This window comes from Camponotus vicinus, unplaced genomic scaffold (genome assembly GCF_025532165.1).
Source record: "Camponotus vicinus isolate PSW18456_S1 unplaced genomic scaffold, iyCamVici1.0 SCAF_1, whole genome shotgun sequence".
Classification (NCBI taxonomy): domain Eukaryota; kingdom Metazoa; phylum Arthropoda; class Insecta; order Hymenoptera; family Formicidae; genus Camponotus; species Camponotus vicinus.
The window spans coordinates 14,547,175-14,572,181 of record NW_028141945.1 but is presented as its reverse complement, the minus strand read 5'-3'; the positions used below and the strand labels follow the sequence as shown (position 1 = coordinate 14,572,181).

The 25,007-nt window shown below is 37.0% G+C and overlaps 1 protein-coding gene and 1 long non-coding RNA gene across 2 annotated transcripts in view; one reads left to right on the top strand and one right to left on the bottom strand.

The window, feature by feature from the left end:
• The window catches only part of LOC145976653 (uncharacterized), a 115,980-nt gene extending 105,521 nt beyond the window's left edge, over positions 1-10,459 (top strand). Inside the window, exon 3 of the long non-coding RNA XR_014440286.1 lies at positions 10,193-10,459. This is a non-coding gene — a long non-coding RNA (uncharacterized LOC145976653). The remainder of the gene's footprint in view (positions 1-10,192) is intronic.
• LOC145976615 (protein gustavus-like) overlaps positions 1-24,100 on the bottom strand; it is a 169,397-nt gene extending 145,297 nt beyond the window's left edge. The window contains exon 1 of the mRNA XM_083107846.1: positions 23,009-24,100. Within this exon, the coding sequence (XP_082963972.1) occupies positions 23,009-23,439 (431 nt within the window). The 5' untranslated portion in view covers positions 23,440-24,100. The remainder of the gene's footprint in view (positions 1-23,008) is intronic.
• Between the last annotated feature and the right edge of the window lie 907 nt (positions 24,101-25,007).

Here is a 25,007-nt window from a genome sequence, read left to right as displayed (position 1 = left end):
ACAAGGATAATGCAAGGTGATGCAATTACGATTCCTTTCCTTCAAAATATTTGCATCCTATTGAAAGTAAAGGGAATGTCGTAAACGATCTGACGGTTAAAATGCAGGGCAGGTGCGTGAGAATTGACGCACATTGAATTAAAGTAGCGTGCGAATAAGCGAACGCATTGTTATTACACGTAAAGTTACTCCGCTATCCTTAAAATTATCTTGTCATAATAGGTAATCATTATTGGCACGAATGCAGCGACACGGTGACGTGCTCCATATTTTTTTCAGGCACCCCATATGGGCGCCTTCCACCATATCAAACCGTATGTTTCCATTTCTCCAGGATCTTGCATAATAAAGGATCACGCTTCGCTTTATTATAAATAATAAATCAGGCATCGCCATAAATTTATGCTTTTAAATACCTAACCTAATCTAACTTAACCTAATCTTCACTTCGTAAAAAGCGCACGCGATTTAATCGAGCGTAAAAACTTTTTCGCTTACTATGCGTTGTAAAAAAAAAGAACCCTAGGGAGGATTTTGCGTCGCGAATTTTTTACCAGATAAATATAACCGGAAGCTCTCCCGCCTTGCGTTCCTTCTCTTTCACAACGAAACGTATGTTTATACGTCGAAACCCACTCGCCGGGATTCGAGCAAAGTCGCAATATGTTCCCGTCGATATTCTTTTCCCCGGGGCGGTAAAGTACGCGAATTAATGAGCACGTGCCACGTTAACGTGAACACATTCCTCGCAACTTCTCGCATAATTTTCAACATGGCGCGTACACGCGCAGCTGTCAAAAACAGCTGGTAGCGCGCGCGTGCCTGTAATACGTGACGTCAGTAACGATTCCAGCCGCCGATACAACTTAGAGATGCATAGATTGCGTCTACTTCCATCCCCCCACGTCTCGCTCTCTCCTCCCTCTTGGCCGATGGACTACTCGCTCACCCTTCCATCGGAGTTAACGTACAACGCGAAAGGATCCCCCGATGGGAATCATCACCGCGGAAAGAAGCAAAGAGAGAATCTCGGGGAAATTGATAAATTGTTTTTTGGACACAATTAATCCCTCTCTCGGTTTCCACGATGCGCAAGAATAGCGCACTGATTGCGCAAAATTTTTCACGACGACTCGGCGCCATTTGTATCCGCACGATTTTTCCGCCAGCGGCGGAAAATCCATGTCGGATATCTCCTTCGTCGGCCATAATATTGCTTTATACATTCGCGGAAATGACGCAAAAAATTCACGGGATGGAGGGGGTTAAGGCGACGGTCGTCCTGAAAAACGCAGCGACTTTACTGCAAATGAAGACGCGCATCTTCCGTGCGATAAAAGTGCATAAAAGTGTAACGTCCGCAGTAATTTTTTTATAGTACTTTTTCTCGCGAAAGAGAGAGAGATTCCCGCGGGTGTATTAAAAACAATAATATAAATCGCTCTTATCGTTTCACGTTATCGAAAACGCGTAAAGTACAGCACGCTCTTAGAACTTATAAAGTGCTATCGCAGAATTCTTTTTTGCAATTTTCCGATCGCGATAAAAAACGACGCCTCGCATCCGAGAATCCAAAGTTTTCCCATCGATAAGAGCTCATTAATGACAAACTTCTGTTTTCCGGCGATGCCAGCGACATTTTCGTTGATCGTAAAATCTTGCCGTAGAATATACGTGAATGTTAATGCGACTGATATACGATCTCGCTTCTTCTTCTTTTACGTTCGACGATGTAGTCGAAAAAAAAAATGCTGAGCGTCGTAAAATTTTTTATTCCGCCGCGAAAAAGGGGGGGAAAAATAAGCGTCGCATTAAATGTTCCATTCACAACAATAGCTTCGAAATTTCGCGCGAAAACTCGTTGCGAGGTGAATGATCTCGCAGAACAGCAGGAGAGGCTGGTCTCTCTCTCTCTCTCTCTCTCTCTCTCTCTCTTGCGCATTTTTAAAATGACAATCGTGGTGGATGAAGGCACCGGAAGAGTACTACTGTGGGACGCGAAGGAGGACAGCGATGGAGAAAAAGCTGAGTGAAACCCTTAAATTTACACGCGTCGCGGGCTCGCCCTTTGCGACTCATCCCTTGCTTCTACGAGCCCGTTGGAAACCCTTTGTAACGACGTCGCGTCATCTTTATCCCCTAAACCGTGGACGTTTTTACGTCGCTCGATCGATCGTACATTATTGCAGTAGAACACGATAACTACTTACACGAGACATGAGGATGAAGATCCGATTAGAACACCAAGGGGAGGAATCGTCTTACCTGAAATAAGAAAGATAATCGTTATCAGTCGCGCAATTTCGTAATCAGTAATGAAAATCAAGTAATGAAAATCAGGAGTGACAATCTAGAAATGTCAAATATTCTGGATATCTACGCGAAAACTTGTAAAAAAATCTTCATGAAAATTAACTTGATCTTTCAGGTATTTTTGTTCAAAATTTTAGAAGAGAATATTTTGAAGATTTTTTTGATGTAACTTTTTTTTAAGTAAATTAAATTATTTTTATATTGCATGTTTTTTCATTCGTACGAGAAATTCAAAGCCTTTCAAGATTTGTATATAATGTAAATTGAAAAAAAAATTCATAATGTAAACATTTTTCTCGCATAAAATTTTTATTTTTTTTATCATATATTTTTTATTAAAAATTAAAATAAAGGATATATTACATATTTAATATTTTGTTAGGAGACATTGAATATATAAACAAAAATAGTTGGCCTTTTTATATCGCGGTGAGGGGCGGGGGGTTGCTATTCTTCGACGATGAAATCGCTTCGGGAAATATTTGCCGAAAATTCGGGGGACACATATAACCGTGTCGTATAATCCGTCGATAAATAATATCGAATGCACGTTACACATGCTTTAATATTTTCTATCTAAATATAATATGTGCCAATTGTTATTTATAATATCCTTAGCAATTCTCGATGACACATAATATGATTGTAATATTATATTGTTACATTACAGTACACATATGTGTATACATATGTGTCCGAGTTATCGAATGGTTACACTTAATATAACAGAGAATGCATTTTAAGAATATAGAGTTACCTAGACTTAAACGTAATATTTAAATCAATTAAAGCGCTTTCGTGTTAAAACGCGAGTCTGTAAATAATATTTGACGAAGGAAAACGCGTTGTAATGAAGCCATTTCGTGTCGGTTACATTCCAGCTTCAATAATTTAATGATTATAAATATAGGGAGGGAGAGAGGCTCGGTAAAAAGAGAAAGAGAGAGAATGACGAGTGGAGGGACGAAGTGAGAGAAAAAGCGCACGTGCGCAATTGCAATTGCCATCGACGAGGACATTTTACCTTCGACATCTGATATTTCAGAGTATTAAATTTCCCGGGTTTGCACGCCCACGCCCTTGTAAACGACAGCCCCGAGGGAAATGGTTTTCAACATGGCGGGATAGTAGGGAAAAAGATACCAAGTCTCGTACCCTTTTCTCTCTCTTTCCTGTTCGTCGAACAAGAACTGTCATCGCTTGCGCTTGGGACTGCGTCTCTTTGAGAACAAACACTGTCATCGCCTTTGCTTCCTTTACGTCGTCATTTTTTCGCACACGTAAACCTGTGCAAAGAATTAAAAATATAGGGCAGTAACACAGGCTGTATGCAACCAAGAGGGCTTACAGATTTAGTAAACTTGATGGGGTAGCTTGCGGGAGTTCACCCTTTTACGGAGATTATATAGACCTTGTTCAGCGTCTTTTCTTTCAGGTTTAAAGTCGTACTCGAGATATGACGTGTTAGAGGAGAAAGAATTTTTTAAACGACGGTGTTACGAGAGAAAGAAAGCGAGAATATTTCTATAATAGTATAACAAATATGAGCCTTAATTATTATTAATTTAATATTAATATATATAAATGTATAATATTATTATTATAATATTAATAATATTAATATAAATGTATAAATTATATTAATCCTTTGTGTCACACACGAGTGCCTCACCTCTTTTTTCGTAGTTTTTAATTATTTATTATTTATTAATAATTTTTTTAACAATAAATACCGGGTTTTTCGTTTTTACAAGATCCTTAGAATATCAATAAATGTAAAAAAATATGAAGTCATTAATTGTTAATTGCAAAAATACTATACATAAAAACAAATAGTCAAAATTAGTATTTTTTCATGGAGAAGTGCATTTCCCGCTAATTTATTATGAAAATGAAAAAGAAAATTTTTTTACGAATTTAATACACTCAAAGTATTTTTCAGAATTTTTGTTTTTGTTATTAATTTTATAGAAAAAATACAATATTTTCTGTACTAAACCCAAACTAACAATTATATTTCCTTAAAACTTTGTCTCTGAGGATTTTTTGGGATTACAGAATCCAAATCTAAAGAAAAAAAATTTATAATTTTCTGCCATATTGGACTTGCCATTTTGAATTTTTTAAAATTGAAAATTTTAATGTCAGATTCGGATTCAGCGACTAAAAAAATTCCAGAAAAATTTGTTAAAATTTTGGATGTAAGGAAAAATATATGAAAGAATTTAAATTGCAAAAAAAAAGGGAAAAAATTCGCTAGATTTATATTTCAAAATTAAAGTCTCGCGCAATAAAAAGCAATTTCACGAGAAAGCAAATATAATTAATTAAGATTCTAAATTAAGTATTTTATTCAAACGCGAAAAAAATATGAGTTAAAAATAAAATTATTTTCTGCTTCAATATTTAAAAATTAGCTCTTTCTCTTTCTCTCTCTACGTCTTTCTCTTTCTCTCTCTATCAACTGCATATATTAAATATTATTGAACACAAAATGTTCATATGCAAGTGTTAAAAGAATACGCGACGCACGCATCATTGTTATTCGTTATGATGAAACGTCACCTAGCGAGGCTAATACTTGCCGACTATTACGCGCGACTCATTAACGATAGCCATTGTTCGACGCGTATCCATTTCGACACAAATGCCAAGGTGACTGCGGCGATCACGATTGTTGCGGACGCTCAGCCTTAATTAATATGCGAATCTTAGGAAAGGCACGGGCGTGGAGAAGCGTGCGTTAAAGTCGCCGCCGGTGAATTAATTTCCTAATTAACGGCCGCGACGTTATTAAGGTGTCAAAGTGAGAGATAATATACGCCTGCTGAAAAACCCTCATCTCGTCGTTCCAATTAACCTTGAGATGCGGGGGAAAACATTGCTTAAATAATACTCAACAATATTATTCTAGTATCTAGTCTTATAAAGTAGACGAGGGAGTAAAGTGGACGATTTATTTATTCCTTTTTCCCCCTATGCGTCGCACACTCGAAGTTACGTTATTAGTGTCAATATATTTTTTTTTCTTTCGATAAAGAAGACAAATATCGGTGTCTTTTGTACCGCGAGGAGGATGTAGCTTCTCTTATCTAAGCGCTCCCGCAAAACGAGCACCACCCCGGGTTAATCGATCGCAGCGGCGCGCGTTCCCTCTCCCTCTCTCACCCCCATAACTTATCCACGGTGCAGAAGCTCGCGGGGAATCGGGGAATCGCAAAGTTGGCGGGCGCCGTCATAACGCTGCCGTGTGCATTGTATGGGCGAATCGTTCGATCGGCTGGAAATTGAAATTTACGAGTCGACTGTACGTGTGCAGCAACGTTGCACCCTGGTAATTTTCCGGCGACGAATCTCGACCGCCTCTTCCTCGCCGCTGGCGACAGGAGTATCCTGTCCATCGCTGTACAGTTCTTCCTTTTTCATTTTTATTTTAAGAAATATTTTTGCAAATTTTATTTTAACATAGTTAATAAATAATTTTATTTTAATATAGTTAATAAATAATTTTGTTTTAATATAGTTAATAAAAATAAATTTTATTTTGATACAAAGAAACTCAATGAAAAAATTGTGATTTTTAAGTATTTTAAATTATCTTTATACTTTGACTTTTCTCAAATTGCGTAAAAATCAATTCACACACACACACACACACACACACACACACACACACACACACACACACAAGATATATATAATATAATAATATTTATATATTATTCAAAAAAATAGAAATATATATATTTTTTTGCTAGATGTGGTCACCATATTGATGGCATCATGTAAGGAATAACCTATCAAAAAAAAAGCACAGAGTTTCAAATATATTGCATTAAAAAATGCAAATTTTAAAATAATAAAATAAAATAGAATAAAATATGTATTAAATTTTATATAAAATAACAGAAAATATTAAAAAGAGAAAATAAAGGATTTCCTTGAATAAATACATCGCTTGTGAGTCATTACAATGCCTTTCCCTGGCATTATGATGAAAATGAAGACGCTGCGGTCTTTTTATGCACCTCGAACACATTTCGTCTCGTTACAAGTACATGCATCTCGTTGTCATGTCACATAATGCGAGTCGACCTTAATCCGTCCTCGTCGCATCGCGGAACCGGTCTTCTCGTTCAGACAGACAGACCGAAGCTCGATCTAATATGCGCATATCGTCGATTATCATATTAAATGTACCGGTATGTGCTTGCGGTCATTGGGTTGATGCCGGATTTACAATCGGTCCTCGAATTGCGCGGACCATCGCATAATTGATGAGACTTCCCGTATCTTTTCATTTTTCATTCGGCCGACAATCGGTTGGTTGAAGACGAGCCAACCGATTAGGATTATCAAACCTTTTCGCGATCGATATAATATTTATTATACAAATAATCTCGTATTGAAAATTATTGTGTAAGAAAACTTTTCCCTCCAGAAGCTCCAAACTGATCAATTTCACTTCTTATAAATTTCTTGATTTTAGCATCAGAGAGAATTGTATCAAATTTTACTCTCTGTAAAGCAATAAGCTTCATATAAATTAAACTCATTTGCGAACTCTAAGTCATTATTATAACATTTGACCCCAAAGTATTTCGCAACACGCGTAAATTGGATATCGTGCTTCTAGAGAAGAGAACGATCGTAAAACCCACGTCGGCACTTGCCCCAAGCTTTACGGACACATCGTAATTGCTTGTGGAAATATTTCCAAAGCGTATCATAAATTCTAACACGTCCGCTACCTGATACGTCTCATACCCGGGGACCCTTTTTTCGCTGCAACGGGCAAACTTGAAAAGGCAAATTAGAGAGTTCCCCGAATCGATCGGTCTGCGGTTACCCTGCCCCGATGATGATAGGTCGGGGAATCTCAGGGGCAGACACCGACCGAGAGCGTGCACACAACGCACGATCGCGGTCTTGAAAGAGGAAAGTACACGTTGCATTGCGTTGTCCGAGGCTCCGCGAATCGCACAAACTGTTACTGTTACTGTTATTGTCGTCGAGCGGAAAGCGAGGGGAAAGCGCGGCTCTGATTGCGCTGGGAAAGGGACACGTGGCCTTTCGCGACTGTCAACGGTGTCCTTTCATCCTCAGGGACAGCGTTGTTTTTTTCCTTCCCGTTTCCATTTTCATCATCGAGATTGCGATAATTAATTCTCCTTCGGGAGAAAGGCGATCGATCTCCGCGCGAACAAATCTTATCTATCCGATCGTATCGTTCGCGAATCTCGCGAGGATTAGCCGATCGATGCGATTTACGTTAATCGAGCCTTCCTGAGAGATTGAAACGTTTCTCCTCCAGGGGTTCCATAATGTATAAAATCGTAATAAGCGCGCGACGCCTCGCGTAAAATGTCGGTAAGCTTTCTTTCTTTCTCTCCTGCTTACAAAGGGAATCCTGGCAGAGATATAGAGGCATCTCTTCATTATCATAAGCTTTGTAATAGCGAATAAACGTCAACGGTGGGGAATTAAGACAGAGGGATTTTGCCGCCGGTGGATTTTCTCGCAGTATCTTCGCGTAAATCCGTTTGCGCTTGTCATTATTTCAATAGTGCACGGGTATTTCTTTTTAGCGCGAGCACATTTTTCATAATTTCCATAATAAATTGTCATTAAATAATAATGCGGCAAACGATCGAGCGTCCTCGATGAATAGTCATTGAAACGACAGAGCAAACATGGAATATGAAGTGCCTTATTCAGGATGTCTAGTAAGATCTTGTAAAAAAATCCCCTTCCAGGTATTTTTATTCAAAATTCCAGATAAAGAGAACATTTGAAAGACTTTTTGCAAGTTTCTAAAATAAGATTTTTTATTGTATGCGTTTTCAAATAAGAAGAAAAAAACACAGAACCACCTAAATTTCAAATGTCAATTTACTGAAAAAATTGAATAGCCTTTTTACAATCAATATCTTTGAAAATTTTATATTTTCACTTTTTCTCACTAAACATTGCAAATGAAAAATCTATACATATTTAATATTTTGTTAAGACATTGAATATCTAAACAGAGACAGATATACACATTTATAATAAATTTTAAACACACTTAAATTTATCGGGTTATCGATTGCTTAATAACGCAAAATTATCTCAGGGAGAACTTTCAAAAAAATAAAATTCTCTGAGAACGTCCTGATTTTTCCAGGTACAAGAGAAATTCCTGAGAATTCTAGGTCTTCCAGGGAACAGACACCCTGTTATTGTAAGTTCGTTCTGTTCGATCTAATCGCTATCAATCGCCTTCGGCGATTGGGTCTTCTTAGGTCGTCATGGCCAGCCGATCGTGGCCGATTTGTCCATGTTTCCGCGCAACGACGTACGTATATAGCCCCGGCGAGCAACGAGGAGGATCGGGGACCGATTTGAATGATAATCGGACGGATATGATTGATTTATGAATGCGCGGGACGGTCGGTGCGCGCTCTTGCTAGACGAGATTAATCTTCATTACACGACGTTATCCTGTCTGGCTGCTGCCCCTGTCATGCAAAGGGGATCGTGGCATGCGGTAGGTAGGTAGGTAGCCGCATTATTAAGATCGGTAAGCGCGGTACCGGTCGTTTTCGAGAAACGATACCTAGAGTAACAGAGATTCACGGGAACGGATTCTTGGGCACTCGAATGCGCAAGCCATAAGGAATGTGAGATTATAACAGTTTCTCTCTTTCTTTTTCTTAATTTCTTCCATTTTCGATACTCGAAACTAGTACATTTCTAGTGCATTTTCTCCAATTCTAATATTTTCATTATATTTTTTATTTTAGTACTAAGATAGATTCGAAGAAACCACGAGTGGTTGGGAGATGAAAGAAGAGAGAGATACGTATCTAAGTTTATAAGTTACTTAGTTTCGTATTCATACATACATGTACTGACGTCAGAATTGTGCAAATATAAGCACGCGAATTTTCGTGACAAATGTTCAGGATGTTTATTTATCTTGCGGATACATTTTCGAGATATAAACGTAGCATGTTATTAATTTTTGCTAGAGCTTTTAAAACTAAATATGGTAAAAGAATGACATAAAACTGTCCACTTTTGTATTTGTAAAGAACAATTCGGCATTATTTTGTAAACTTAAATAAGGAAAACCAAAAGAAAGATGAGGAATTGTTTCTTTCGGCAGTTAAATGGAAAATTTAAACAAGCCTATCTACTTCCTTTATGGGTGCACTTTTAGTGACATTAGAGTATCGCAAGACATCAAGATTGTCTTTCTTGAACACTGTCAATTCAGAAAGTTTCGTAGATTCCACGAAAAAACAAGAGTCTGTAGATAAAGCTAGATTTTTAAATGTTTCACGAATAAGGATTTTATCGTTTTTCCTATCATCTCTTCTGACTTGCTTCGCGAGAAAAGGACAATGGAAGGTGTAAATTTTTGTTCTGTGACGTTGTTTTTACGAGCTAAGTTATACCATATTTTTAAGAATTCTTCCTAACATATATTCCTAACATATGTCATATGTTAAAAAAGAAAAGAGAGGGAGCTAAAGCATCCAATAAAAAATATGATCATGCATTTCGTGTAATGCCTATTCATTATATGTAATCGCAAAGAAGACGTAAAAAGGTTACAGTTGAAAATGTAAATATTATCGACACATTGAATATTAATTTATGAATTAGGTTATCAACTAATGAAATTAAAATCATAATAATAATTCGAATATTTCCAAGGCATGTGACTCGATTCTTTTTATAACAGAATATTCGCTATCGATACAAATCTCAGGTCACTTCAGGCAGATAATAGCCGGCGAGTACAAAAGCGGCGGTTTTGCAAATAGAATGTTAAGAGGGGAATTTATATAGCACATCTACGCGGACTCTTTTCTTCGCTTTGTGATTCCAGCGGAAACCGACCCAGATCTGGGATGCTCCTCGACCTGCACCGATCGTTGGCCGATGTCTACGTTGGTGAGTCACGAAGTCGGAATACTCGGCGATCCGAGGGAGGAGAGGCGGCCAGAAGACCTCTAGGAGACCACCGGCGACTACGGACCAACTCTAAGACGGAGATTTAGATTGATGAAAAACATATCTTTCGCAGATTATGCCGATTCTAGGTTTATTTCTGTTGGAAATTGTGAAATCACGAGAAGAAATGAACAAGAAAAGAAGAGAGATGTTCAATTATGACAAGTGTACATTCACAGGGTGTCTACACTCGTCTTATAAAAAATTTTCCTGAAAATTTCCTGATCTTCCAGATATTTTTGTTCAAAATTCCAGGTAGTGAAAATACTTTAAAACTTTTTTGATGCAACTTTCTAAGATAAGTCTTTTTCTAATGTTTTTCACTCGTACGAAAAACACAGAACCATTTAAGTTTCAAGTGTTAGATGTGCAAATGCACGGAAAAATAAATAAATGGCTTTCGTAAAATAAACATTTTTCACTTAAACGTTTTTCATTGAATATATAAACAAACAGATGTATTTATAATGTATCTTAAACACGATTCATTTGGTTTGCTACTTATAATATATAAGAGCAAAGTTAGTTATTAAAGAGAGAACTTAAACAAAAAATCCCTGAATTCCCTGATTTGTTCAAGTACTAAAGAAATCCCTGAGAATTCCAGGCTTTCCAGGTTTTTCCATACGAAAGTAATATGAAGTTGATATGACAGGATCCTCATTTAATGATCGAGAAAGAAATTAATTACAAAAACGAAACAGAAAAATATTTGACGGAATAAAACATTAGTTTCCCCAGTATTTTTGTCTAGAGTTTTATATTAATCAGCTTCAATAGAATCGATTTCGTTCTACGTATATTTCGTCCATACGTGTACTCTCAACCAAACTCCCCGCGATGTTTCACATTCGCGAGACGCGTCGAAAAGTGTCGGGGAAACGTCGAACTTGGTCGATTGGTGCAAGCGAGAAAGTTGGAGCTGTTCGATCTACTTCGATAGTTTGAAACTAGTTGCGAAATATCGGTGTAGCATCAAGAGGTTACGTTCCAACAATGAACATGGAGCCTGATCCAAAAAGGGAGAGGAAGACACCGACCTCGTCATCGACAGACGAGCTGTTCGTGATCGGCTTGCTTTTATCGAATCATTGTCGGGCAAAGAGAGAGACAGAAAGAGAAAGAGATTCAGGAAGGAGATGAGAGGTTAGAGAGAAAAAGGGATAATAAAGATGACATTGCACCTAGCTGCGGCATCTGCCCTAGGAAAAGATGGAACAGCTGTATCCGAAGGAGGTAAAGCGAGCAGGGACTGAAGAGGAAGGAAGGGAGAAGAGGAAAAGAGGAAGAAGACGCGAGAAGGAGATACGGAGAGCTGGGTAAAGGGAAAAGGGAGGGAAAAAGGGAGAAAGAGAAGGGTCTAGCCGCGATGGGCTCCGACTCCGAAGTGGATAAAGAGAGAAATATGGACAGCCATCGGCGAGGAGAAAAAGACAGACAGGGCGGGAGCGAGAGAAAGGGGAGGAAAGGGGGCTGCGTTGGAAAGGGGCGATAAAGGGGCATGAAGGAGGGCTGGCAACGCCGCCCGGTCGATAGAAGAGTGAGATCTGGCGAGGTGTGGCAACGTCGCGAGGCGTCTGCTTTAATGCAGTGGCTCTCATCCCGATCTCGAGGGAACTGCAGGAGGGAATTATTTTATTTTTCTCAACGAATATATATTTATACGGTAGATTGAGAGAAGATACGCTTGCTACCGGAAAAGAATTTAATCAGTAGAACGAAAAATGTGAGCTAATCGATCAACAGTCGAGCAGTTTTTGAGGATGACAGATCGGGTCCAGGAGAGAGAATGCTAGATTGGTCGATTTTTTGCTCAAGTTTTATTGCTCGAATTCTTTTGTACATTTTTCTTGCTTTTATCGTGATTAGATTACGTGTAAATTTTCATTCGAATCGTGTCTCACATGCACACAAGTACTAAATATTTGAGTGATAAGTATGAATTAAAAATTCAAACTCACGCATATATAAGATCTATATTTATATAAAGATAATAAAATAATTTTGTACTTATTTAGCGATCAAAATTGCGTTGTTGTAATTAATAATTTTCCTTGAGGATAATTTTATACGTTAAATAAAATTATCTTTTGCTTCCGAAATTAATCAATATTGATTTCTCTATCGCGTTTTCTATCTCGTCCTTATCGGTTTTTATAATCAAGCAGCAGATATTACATTTCTTTGTATTAAATTTAGTATCACAAAAGTAGACAAAAACTGCTATTACATTCGTCACTCAAGTACTTTCTTCATTTTATGAAATATTAGAATTGAAAATATAAAAACATTATTTCTTCAATATTGAGAAATCGAAAGTTACAATTGTAAGTTACAATTAAATATTAAAGCTTTATCTTGTTATCTCCTTCCATAAAAGTTTACTTTTAATAAGCTTCGGCAGAAAATTCAGATTCAAAATTTACCAAGAAACCCGTCCACATGTAATGTTGAAAATTTTCTCCAAAGTTATGAAAGAAAACATATAACGCAAGACTGCGTATCGAAAGTTCTCGTCTGAGAAGAATTTCGAAAATTACTCGAAATTTCGCAAGTGCACCGAAATATTTGCACCGTTATACACGCCTGCCGAAAGATTTTCAACTTTTCCTCGCATTCGTGGATTTATTTTTCCAAGTCGCACGAAAGTTGGGAGAAAGCTCAACTTTTCAAGCACGCGGACCTTGTGGAGTTTCGAGAAGCTTGAGGAGACGTAGAGACGTATTTCCTAGGGAACCCAGGATCGGATCGCGATCGGGTTCTGCGAATCTCTGGAAATCCTGGGATCCTTTTTGCCGGACCGGTTTGTGCGAATTGCGGCTCTCGAATTTTTCCGTGCTTGGAGAAGGCAAGCGATCGGGTCTGACGGCGATATGCGCAATGATTTGTTTTAAACGATTGAGCGAGTATAAAAAAAAGATATATTTGTAGAGGCAGAGAGAAAAAGAGAAAGAGAGAGAGAGGATCGTTCTCACAAAGGGACATGGCCGTCCGGCTTTGAGGGCAATCCCGTTTTACACAAGTCGGATATCTCGTTTTGCGAAATGGCTAAATCACACATGACGTAAATTGGCACGTGGTTTTGAGCTTTGAATATTCGGAGTGCGAATATTTTTTTTGTGTAGTAATAGTGATTTAAACCCGACGATATCTGTCAAATTTTAGGTAAAGATCCAAACTAACGAGTAGATATTAAAATTACTAAATATCTCAATATTGTAATCATACGCTCTTTCTCTGTTTTGTTGTCTTCTCCTTTTTCTAATTTTTGTAATATTGAAATAATAAGAAAAGAAATATAAATCTCTCAATTAAAAATCATTTAAACTGCTAGTGACGAATTTATTAAAGACAATTATATTAAACACAATAAAAATTTTTCTGTATAATCTCAAGATTATTTTATATAATTTAACAAAATTTATATTAAACAAAATTCAAGAATGACATTTTATATGCTTATAAACAATAAAGTGTAACAATAAACGATGTATTTTTTGACAACATTATTATTTACATAAACTACGAAGTATTGAAATCACAAATAACGTCAAAAGAATTATCATCTTTTTAAGTGTTTGACGTTAGTTCTTTTAATGTTACATCATTAGAAAAATTATTTTATTGTGCGCTACTAAAAATTGTACAAATACTTCTTGATATCTTAAATAATGTATTTTAAAAATTATCATAAATATATTTTTTATTGCAAGCAATAAAATATTGGGTAATTATTGTCAATCAATTATATATTGCAAAGAAGTATATAAATTATTTTTCCCAATTGTTCTTTTAACATCTTTTAGCGTATAATTAGCAATACACTAGCACAGTCATTCAGAACTTTTTTCTCCCTCCCACCGCGAAATAAATAATTTATGAATGAGAAATGGCCGACTGTCGGCACCTCGCGTATGCTTCGGAAAAACGCGCGGTTGAAAAAAGGGGAGTCAAACGCTTTGTATGCAGGAAACACGTAATTCCGGAATAAGCCTCGCAGGTGTTTGCGTGTCGGAACAAAAAGGCGTTTGACATTTAAAAAAATATATATACATACATCATAATATATAGAAATATACTCGCATAATTTTTAATAGCGAGCAATAAAATAATTTTTTTCAGTTGTAATATTAAAAATACTGTCAACTATTGAAAGGAAAATGATAAGTTTCCTTGTACAGTTCATTTGCGCGACTTTAAAAATCTTCAATGAGTGAGATGTAATAGTTTCGACATAAAAAATGTCGATCTGTCATTTTAGTTAAGTTCGTAAAAATTTACAAATTTCTCGAAATTTGTCGAAGTCATGAAGAGCGAAAATGTTTGACAGAGATTACAAGATTTATGCGAGGGGTTGGTCACTGAGGTAATTTCTGTAAAAAGGGCTAGATAGTTCAGCGGCAATCCAAAGGAAATTTTGGGTAATCTTGGGTAATCTTGGGTAATTTTTGGTAATTCTAAATAATCTTTAGCATTCTCAGGTAATCTTGGGTAATCTAATAGGAAATCTAAATAATCTAAGGGTAATATCAAATAATCTGTAGGTAATTCTAGGTATTCTTAAGGTAGTCTCAGATAATCTGAGGTAATCTAAGGTAATCTTTAATTTTTGAAGTTAGTGAACGTCTCTCTCTCTCTCTCTCTCTCTCTCTCTCTCTCTCTCTCTCTCTCTCTCTCTCTCTCTCATTGACGAACTTGTATCTTTTTACAATAATACACATTTGCAGTTGATTTTTGGAATCAACGCTTCGTAAAAACGTGCTTTTTTGCAGTCTACGAATTGTCGTGGTTAGGTTTCGCGGTATTACGTCTTGTAATGCTTTCTCTCTCAGGCCACGAACACACGAGCGTTTAAAAATTGCGAAATGCATTCTTATCCACAATTTTTGGTAAGCTATCGTCATTTAACGGTAAAACAAAACCTATATTACAATTTTCATGTATTGAATATTCTGCCGGTAATTCCAGTCGCATTTTCACTAAGCCAAACTATTTTAGGCAAATTTCTTTGCGTTAAGAAGTCACTTAGTTCCTTAAAACGAAATTCACCTTCCCGAAGTAAACAATAGTTTGAATTTATTACCCTGCTGATAGTGGATACAGATGGAATAATGCCAATTCAAATTGGCATGTAAAGTCGTTTCGTAAGTCAGGCGTCTACTTATTATTCAAAACAAAATTCAAAAAAGCTAAAAATAACTAAAAATACAAATATATAAAAATTGCGAAATGCATCCTTATCAATGACAAGATATGTGCAAAATCTCTTAAAAGATTCTTCATATTGATTATTCTTCGGATTCGTTTTAGCATTGTTGAGAATTGCCGTTTCCATAAGACGTTTAAAAAAACCGTCAATATTATTTGGGATCGAAGCAATACTTTTTTTAAGACATCGAAGTTCCTCGGCATGCTCAAAAAACGCTTTCTTCAAAATGTCATTTTCTTATACTATTTTCGAAATTTTATTAACATAGAAAAAATATTGAGTAATGAACATTTGATTTGGAGATATTATTTGTAATTTTCTTTTTAATCGATTTTGTCGACTGTATTTTTCACTAGAGGATGATTTTTTTGAAGCTGTAATTTTAGTACTGCACACCATCTTATTTTTTCCAGTATTATCTATTAAAAATTTGAGGTAATATTAGGTAATCTTAAGTAATTTGAGGTAATTTAAAGGTAATCTGTATCAAGGGTAATTTTTGTACACTATAACCACTAATGACCAACCGCTCGGATTTATGTCAAAGAAAAAAAAAACGATCAAAAGTACGTTAAAACAGTGCAGACCAAAAGGGAGAGAAATAATTAATTAAATAAATAATTCAATTGAACAAAGTAATTACGAACTAAATGATTAATTTCACGTTCATTTTCGCAATTTATCAAGCGAGAAGGGAGGGGACGTCGGCGAGGATTTCGTATCCTTAGCGGGGGCAAACTGCGCGAGATATCGATACTCGGTGGTCGTTTCCGTTTCTAAAATTCGCCGCACGTTGCCACCGCTGCTGGTATCAACTCTCCCGGAAGTCGACGGGAATGCGAGCAGCAATGTGGCATCGCAAAGACGCCGAAGATTCGGAGCGACGCTTAAATTAAATCCAACATCGCAACCCGCCATGTCTCCCGACCTGGCTGTCTGTCTCCCCTTCGTCCGCCCTCTTCTCCTCTACGTCCGTTAGTCTCCTTCACGGGGTGGTTTTCGATGGCTCGCGCGCGTAACCCGGGGAAAGTATTCCGACGAATCCGAGGATTTTTATCGCCGTGTACGTCGGGGGTGAAAAAGAAAGAGAGAGATGCCCCAGAGGAGAGATGCCGAGCTCTGTAACAACGCGTCATCTTTTTTTGCCCTAGAAAAATCGCCCTCGAAAACTTTTCGTTTCCCTTCTCCCGACGTTGTTCTTTCTCTGTCTTCCACCCCTGCGATCGTCCGTCAGGATTTTCGGAGTACGCGAGCGACGAAGAAGAAATCCCGCCCTTTCGCCTAAGCTCGGAAAGTCCGATTCGTGACAACGTACGGTAGTTCTTCTCTTCAATGGTGCGAATTGCACTGACAGAGAGATCAAGCAATATAAATTGCGATAGGTAAAAATGCGATTTAATTCTTTTTTACCGCAAAACTCCCCAAAATCAGCCAGTGTTTTAATCTCATTAAGTTTCGATGAATATTGTATATGTTTATGACAAGATATAATAATAATTATATAAAACCTTATATATATATATTATATTATTATTGCTCAAAATTGTGTTATAAATAATAATATTAATAATATAATAATAATATAAATAATAATATAAATAATAATATTATTGCAAATATAAATTATTATAGTAAATTATAACAGATTATTATTGTTATTTTTATAATATTATATAAATTATTATAACATAAATTATTATTATTATTATCATAATTAAATTATTACGAATTATTATAGTGTAAATTATTACACAAATATCTTCTTGTTGACAGGGATTTTATAAAATTTTCAGTTATTATTCCGAATAATGCAAACAGCAATAATGATAATTCAGTGAACGTTCGATTGTGAAGGAAAAGAAACAACGATGTGCAAGAATCGCATTAATTTGTAAGAATGTCAGACACAGTACAAATTCCAGTTGACATTAGATGAATGTATTGCATGCATGACATACATGATAATATAAGTAATGTGTAATTCCAATAGTCGTCGTAATGGATGTAAAATAGGAGAACCTTTTGTAAAAAGGTTCGTATCGCGTCTCGCATCGTTTCAGCTCTCGTTAGCATAATAAATCACACGTTGCACGTGCAAGCGTGCGAAAAAAAAGGAAATCGTTCCGTAAGTAAAGCTCTCCTTGACTTTTAATAAAAACCATCTGGAAAAGAACGTCATCCGCGTCTCTTTAATGAATTTTTAATCGCAAGATAATAACGCGCGATCGGCCGTATTTACATGAAAGGTTACTACGCGAGGGAGATTGCAAATATTAATTGTTGTGCAACGACCTCGCGATCGCGAGAAAGTTCGCTTCCTTCTCGCGACAATCTTTCCTGTCTCTTTCTCTCGCCGCCTGACGTTTCTCGTCCCCTGAATTAACAGCGCTAAACTAGTTCACGCGGAACATTAAGATGTAATGACATCTGATAGACGTGTTTACGAGAGAACGTGATACATGACGTGGTATAAAAAAATTAAAAAAGACATCTGACAGCTATGGCTTGTGATAGCTATTAATCGTTGCCTAGGCCTAGAGGGAACAATCTGTATCCTACAATCGAGCGGATTCGTCTCCACCTCGCGAATTAACATATCTCTCGGTCAAGACGAGAAACTGTTCCATTTGCCAAGAGAAAATCGCGCGATCCGTGTCTCTCTCCTCGTGTCGAGAGTTTACCCTATATTCCTTCCCGTTTATTCAGATAAAGCGGGAATCAATTTGGGATAACGTTAACGACTACATACGTCTAGGTCATCTCAGATCGATGATCGTTACTTTCGCGAGCACAACTTCAATTGTAACGATAGCGTCGATATGTATTTTCTCTTTGGAACAGCCTCTTGAAAGGCAAAATTTAGAATTTTCTTTATGTATCTCGCCGTCCGATTTATTATGCTTGTAAATGTATTTTTTCTAAGCGTTAGATGTTTGTATCATTGATGTTGTATGAAAAAAGTATCGATGTAATAAAAAAAATAAATGTAATAGAAAAATAAAATGGAAAAAAATAAAATGTAATAGAAAAAATCGATAGTAATTGACCGAGGTATGACTAACTTTTTAAAAATTTTATAATATTTAATCTTTTGACGTAAAATAAAAGATACATTTTGCGTGATGTAAAATGAAAGAAATGTCACATTGCTAATTTTTCTGTATTAATAAAAATTCAATAAATAAGATTACTTGTGATATGCTATCATCAAGTTTAATCTCTCATCAAGTTTTATCTCTTACGAATGAAAATAATCTATATTATTATAATATATGCAAGATCCTATTTTGCCTGGACACATTTTATATCTTTATGTAAATTGTACGCATCGTTTACACGCTTTGGAAGCGTGAAGAGTTATTTTTCTTTTTAATGAATTATTCGCATTTTCGAAAGATGGAAAGTTCTACGGATTGCAATAAATCGCGAGCAAGCATAACTATGTAGACAGAGAGGACTTTCAATGATTTCATTTCTTTTAATATCCGAGAGCCATCGAGTGTGCCCTCGCAAAAATTTAAATTTCATATCGCTACTCTTTATATACTGATGACACACATTTTTTTCGCCCATTTCCATAAATCTTGAAAGATCTCCTTAATATCTTGAGGGGGCGGGTGCACTTTAAAATGATTAAAATATCAAAATTTTGTTTATTTTTAATAATATCAACACGTATTTCGAGTTATATAAAGTGATTTCACGTTTAAATGCCTGGGGAAAATGTGTGAATGTATAAAAATAGCGTCTGTCAAATATTTTCCTATAAAATCATGTTTTCTGACCTCTATCTTTTTTTTTTTAATTATTGATTCGATCATTATTTGTTAAATTACTCAGAAATAAACAAACTAGATTTGATTATTAGTTTTAAAAAAAATATATATTTTTATCGAAAATTGCTAAAAAAATTGACTTTATTTAAGCTTTTATAATAAAATTTTAGAAAGAGCTCTTACTCTTAGCAAGAAACATCGACTAAAATGTATCCAAATATATGAGAGAGAAAAAAAATTATTCATGTTATCTCCCAGTAGAAAAGAACATAAAATTAGATAGTCTTGCTATCTAATTTTACAACTTGCTCCCTTAACAATTTGGGAACTTTAAAGAGAAGACAGACATATACGAGAACAATTGATGTTTTTAAAATTTATATAAAATTATAAAAAACAAGCGATTATTTTTCATTTTATTGTTAGTGATATTTCTCCGTTTTATTTATATAGCTATCGTAATTATGCTCGTAATTATGCTTTCTTACAACATTTCTCATTCACTATCAACCTCGATCTTACAACCTCGCTCTAGATCCGAATTATGTTTACATCACTATCCATTTACACGAACGTATTCGCACTGATTGAATGAACCGGAGACGCATCTCTTATTAAAAGTGATTACTACTCGTTACACGTGATTGATTCATCGTAGATAATTTTCTAAAGCAGCTTCCGACTTTACAGTGACGTGAAAGGAACGAGATCCTACTCGTAATGGAAAATTTTTAACTACGAAAGCGAGTGGAGGTCTTTAAAAATTTAAACTCCCAGGAAACAGTCTGCCACGTTGAATTTTCCACTTCCTTTCAAAAATAAAATAAAAATGTAGAAATTCTTGTTCATTTATATTCATTTTTATGCTATATTTCATACAAGGTATATTTTGCATTAAAAACAAATTTCATTTAAACGTTTAAATTTCGTGTTTAAACTTCTTTTTCTTTTTTCAAAAATATGGGAAAATACTAAATCTCTATATTTCAATGTTGTTATTCACCCTTTTGTAAGATATTATAAATGAAGACCGTTCAGAGTCGCACAATATATTTATAGTTTATTCCCCGTAGTACACAATGACAATGCATTAATTTTAATGAACGAATAACGGATTCTTTCGTCGACCATTGCAAAACGACATTTGCTCTTTGCATTTTTTACTACGTCGATGTGAACAATTTGTGTCACTTGGAAGGGAATCTATAGCTTAGTACGTACGAACGGACGTTGGAAAAAAAAGTAGACATCGACCAATAAATATTTCTTTGCTTCATAGCATATAACACGATCGAAGATTTATGGGCGGTAATAACGTTATGAATATTCTTGGCGGTCTCTCGTGACCGTAAAACGATTCGACTTTTGACTCTCCCGAAACCTGAAGAATGCATGAGCCGCACGATATTAAAATAGGGTGGGCTAGAGAAAGGCTTACAACTTTACTCGACCGTCATTTTGTTTTTATGGTACCGTCAGTTGTATGAATTTAATAATAAACTGTTATTTTAAAACAATGTATTTTTCAGGGGCTTTGTTTAAAACGTTAAATAAATAGATTTTAATTATGCAAAAAATTGAAGTCGCGAAATAATTTTTAACATCATTATTAAATAACATAAATGTAATTAATATTTCTTTTTCAATCGATAACAGAAAACTTTTGGATGTGAATATATTTTGCAAGAAAAAATTTATTGAAAGTTTTTTTCGATTATATTGCAGGTGACAAATAATTGTATTATGTTTCATTTTTAGATGTAAAATTTTGAAATGGATCAATAAATCTGAAGGAAATTTTGCACTGTGTAAATTTTAATCTGTTTCTTTTTCAAATTTATTAATAAATGTTACAATATATAATTTCCCACAAAATTCAATGCAAACATAAAAAATAAATATTTTTTAAAAAAGGGAATAATGTTCAGATTTTAGAAAGATGTTCGAGATGAAAAGACGATAAAAAATAACCTATAAATATAAAAAAAGAATTTATAAAAAAATAAGCTATAAAAAAATCTATAAAAAATGTATAAAAAATATAATCTATAAACAATCTGTAAAATTCGGACGTGACACGCGAATTGATGTGACACATTCATCCTCAAGTCGACGTGATTCATCGACATTTCTCTTCTTGTACCCTTAGGCAAGGCAGGGATGACATCCAAAGATGAATGAATGTCGTGTTATTCGCTTTTGAAAATTCGCTTTTTCTACGCAGAATCGGGGAAATCGTCATTCTCAGCCGCCGGAAATGGCCTGTCCGTGCCAACGGTCAGCGCACAAAAATCCACCTCTTTTCGCACAACCTCCCCCTTTTCCTCCCCAGAGCGCAAGCGTACGTTTTTACAAGCGATTGGCATAGATATATTGTATATAATAATCATGTTAAACGATACAATGGATTGTCCATACTTCTCTTTTGTTCTCTCATAATGTATCGGTGAAGCTAAACCTTATTTTGTGCGTACGGTTTTAGGTTTCCGTAGGAAAATCCGTGGGCTAAAACGTGTGTCAGCGGGAAGTCATCGAGTGGAAAGAAACTGCTTACGACGATAAACAAGCTTTTATTTCTCTCTTTGGGCGTAAAAAGAAAAGTATCTCGACATGAGAGATCGGATTATGGTGCCCCATTGCATTAACATCGCGCATATGTCGTGTAAATCCCTTCGTGCCAGAGCCTCGAAGACTCCTCAAGTGCAATTGCGTCAATTCAAAAACGCATTTCCTCCATGTACATACACTTGTATAGATTCTAGCATCTCCAATAAATGCGTGTCAGGTTGAGCACAATATAATTGCGGGATGAATATCCGATAACCGAGTGCAATGTTGGCTACGCGATACGTTTAATCGGCGAAAATGCGCTCTCTGCTATTGTAGGAACACCTGGCACAGTGTCAGGTTTCGAGTCGAGCCGAGGTGACGACGAGATGTTTCTATTTCGCTGTTGGACGAGGGTGCGGTGCCCCATGGCATCAGGCAACCGGGCAATGAACCGACGCATCGCGTGTCCGAAAAGCTTTACGGCCACATTACGATGCAGTTTATCCACGTCTACCTACACACTCGTAGAGGTATTCATAATTTAAAAAAAAATGATATATATACCTTATACATTTGCGAAGGGATTTAATTCGAAATTTAAAACGTATCAGGGTATCATGTTCTCTCAACGAGAATCAAACATCGTCGTGTGTGCGTACATGTGTTTAACACATTTTGTGTCATGAGAGTATATTTATAAAAAAAATTGTTCGTTAAATTGTGTTTATAAAGAAAAATGTAGCGTTAAATTGTGGAAAATCCTTATATTGTAGCTTATTATTAATTAATTATCTTTATATTGTAAAAGAAAAAACTGACGTCATCATTAATTAATAATCTTACAGAACTCATTGATATCGAATGGATTTCGAAAAGCTAGAGCGTTTATCTCCTCGATGAAAGAAAGTTTCATTCCAAAAATACAAAGCCTCAATCCTTGAATTGCGCAGTACATTGAATGGGATGGTCGTCTTCGATCCGGGTTCGAATTAAAGAGATTAAATTAATTCGAGAGAGAATTGAATTAATTAAAGAAACGATTTTACACAGATGGATGTCGAGAGCGTCAGGCTCCGGCAGACGACACGCCCGAGAACCGCAGAGAGAAACCTCAGAACCTCACGGCCAACCGACGACGGTCTTCAGGGCCACTCACCTTGTTTCCATACCAGAATCCGCAAAGATGTCACGCTGCGAGCCGTACGTGGGACGATGCTCCGTGGAAGGCGATGGACGTGGTCGCGACGCTCCCTCAAGGTGTCGTCGACGCTGACGATGCTGCTGTTGGTAATAGTGATGCGATTGCTGCTGTTGCTGCTGCTGCTGTTGGTGATGATGATGATGGTGATGATGATGATGATGGTGGACAATCGACGGGTTAATCTGGATACGGTGAATTGCGCCCGGCACTCGCCAGCAGAGCACATATGGGATCACAAAGTCGGGCTTGACCTGCACCAGCGGCAGCAGGCGATACTCGATCTCGCGCGGATTGAAGGACCGGCCGCTCGTTGATCCGCGCACCAGAAGACGACCCTCTCCACGGAGGACGTTATAGTTGCGCCAGCCAAGGTCACGGGGTAACATGTCACGAGGACATCTCTCGAGGCCAACCGCGGACTACCGGCACCACCTCGCGCGTCCCATCATAGTGTCAAGGATACCCCGCACTGTTCCCCTTCGCACCAGGAGGGAGGATTCGCCAACTCGAGTTACGCACGATGACGATGTCTCGATCGATCGATCGAGAGGGCAGACTCTCGTCGACGGTCACGGTGAGATGTATCGTTGAAGGAAAGAGGATGCTTCTCCAGCGAGAACGGGGTTATTAGCGATTCCACGCGCAGCCGTTTAAATACACTCGGCAATCGATAGTCTCCGTGCACTCGCTGCCACTGAGAGATACCTGGCGGACTCCGACACGGGAACATTCGGTGGTCCTCTCTCCCCCTCCTTCCCTCTCTCCCTTTCTTCCTCGAGAACAAACTTTGATCTACTATTGTGATTATTACCTTCTTAAATCGCGCGTTCAACCCAACGTGTTCGCTCGCGAATGATGCCGGGCGAGACCGGACGACTCGGGAGCGTCATCCTCGAGCAGCGGGAAGCGCGTGTGCCCGCGGAGGAAATTCGGGATCACTGGGAGGACCCGGGGAGGAGGGCGGCGAGACAGGCGCCCGAGACACTCCCTTCTCGCGCGACAGCACTCCGACCTTAGCATCGACTTCCACGACCGGAGCCGAACGGGAGCGCAGAGAGCGAACGAACCCAACGAACGAGCCAACGAATGGACGTGGAACGAAAGGCGAGAGAGGAACGCAGGCCCCCGAGGATCCTCCGCTGCGCGCCACGAATTTCAAACGCGGCCTGCGCGCGCAATTTACGTGCCCCAGGGCTGTCTCAAAGGAGAGGTATTTTCGATTCGGAGACGGTTCTGTGAGAGCGTCTCTGAGAGAATCGAGACGCCGCCATCGCCAGCATCGTGCGTCCTTTGACACTGACAGCTTGACCTCTGACACGATCAATTTTTCCGATGGGAAATTATTGAGAACAAACAAATGCATTTCGTGCATTTTTAGAAGAACGACAAATACCTCGACGGATTGTTATCTTTAATTCGTAATCTTCAATTACAAATAATTAATATAATAAATTATATAATAATAATTAATATAACTGATACAATAATAATTAATGAATAAGTAGCAATATGATATTTGCATTTTATTTTTTCTTTTCTTAATACATAATAATTTTTTTAAATACTGAAATGTTATCGGACTTGTTATAAAAAATATCAAACATATCGATTAATTATTTTATCTTGATATCGATATTGTTAGCCCCCTCTAGAAATGTCACAATATGAGTAATTATTTCATTACGTTACTGGGGCAAATAGATGTATTGGTGTTGGACGCAATGTCAAGTTCTAGATTATATTTACACGGCGCAAACAATAACAAGGTTTATTATTTATCATTGCGATTACGCAAACAAGCACTATTGATTTGCGAATTGAATCAGTAGTATATAAATTATGCTCGCAATTTGGAGGGGAACAAATCGCGCCCGTCATGTGAACATTGGCAGAAAGTAGCTAATTCGCTATTCAAGGGATATATTTAGCTCTTGATCTTAGATAAAACTTGAAC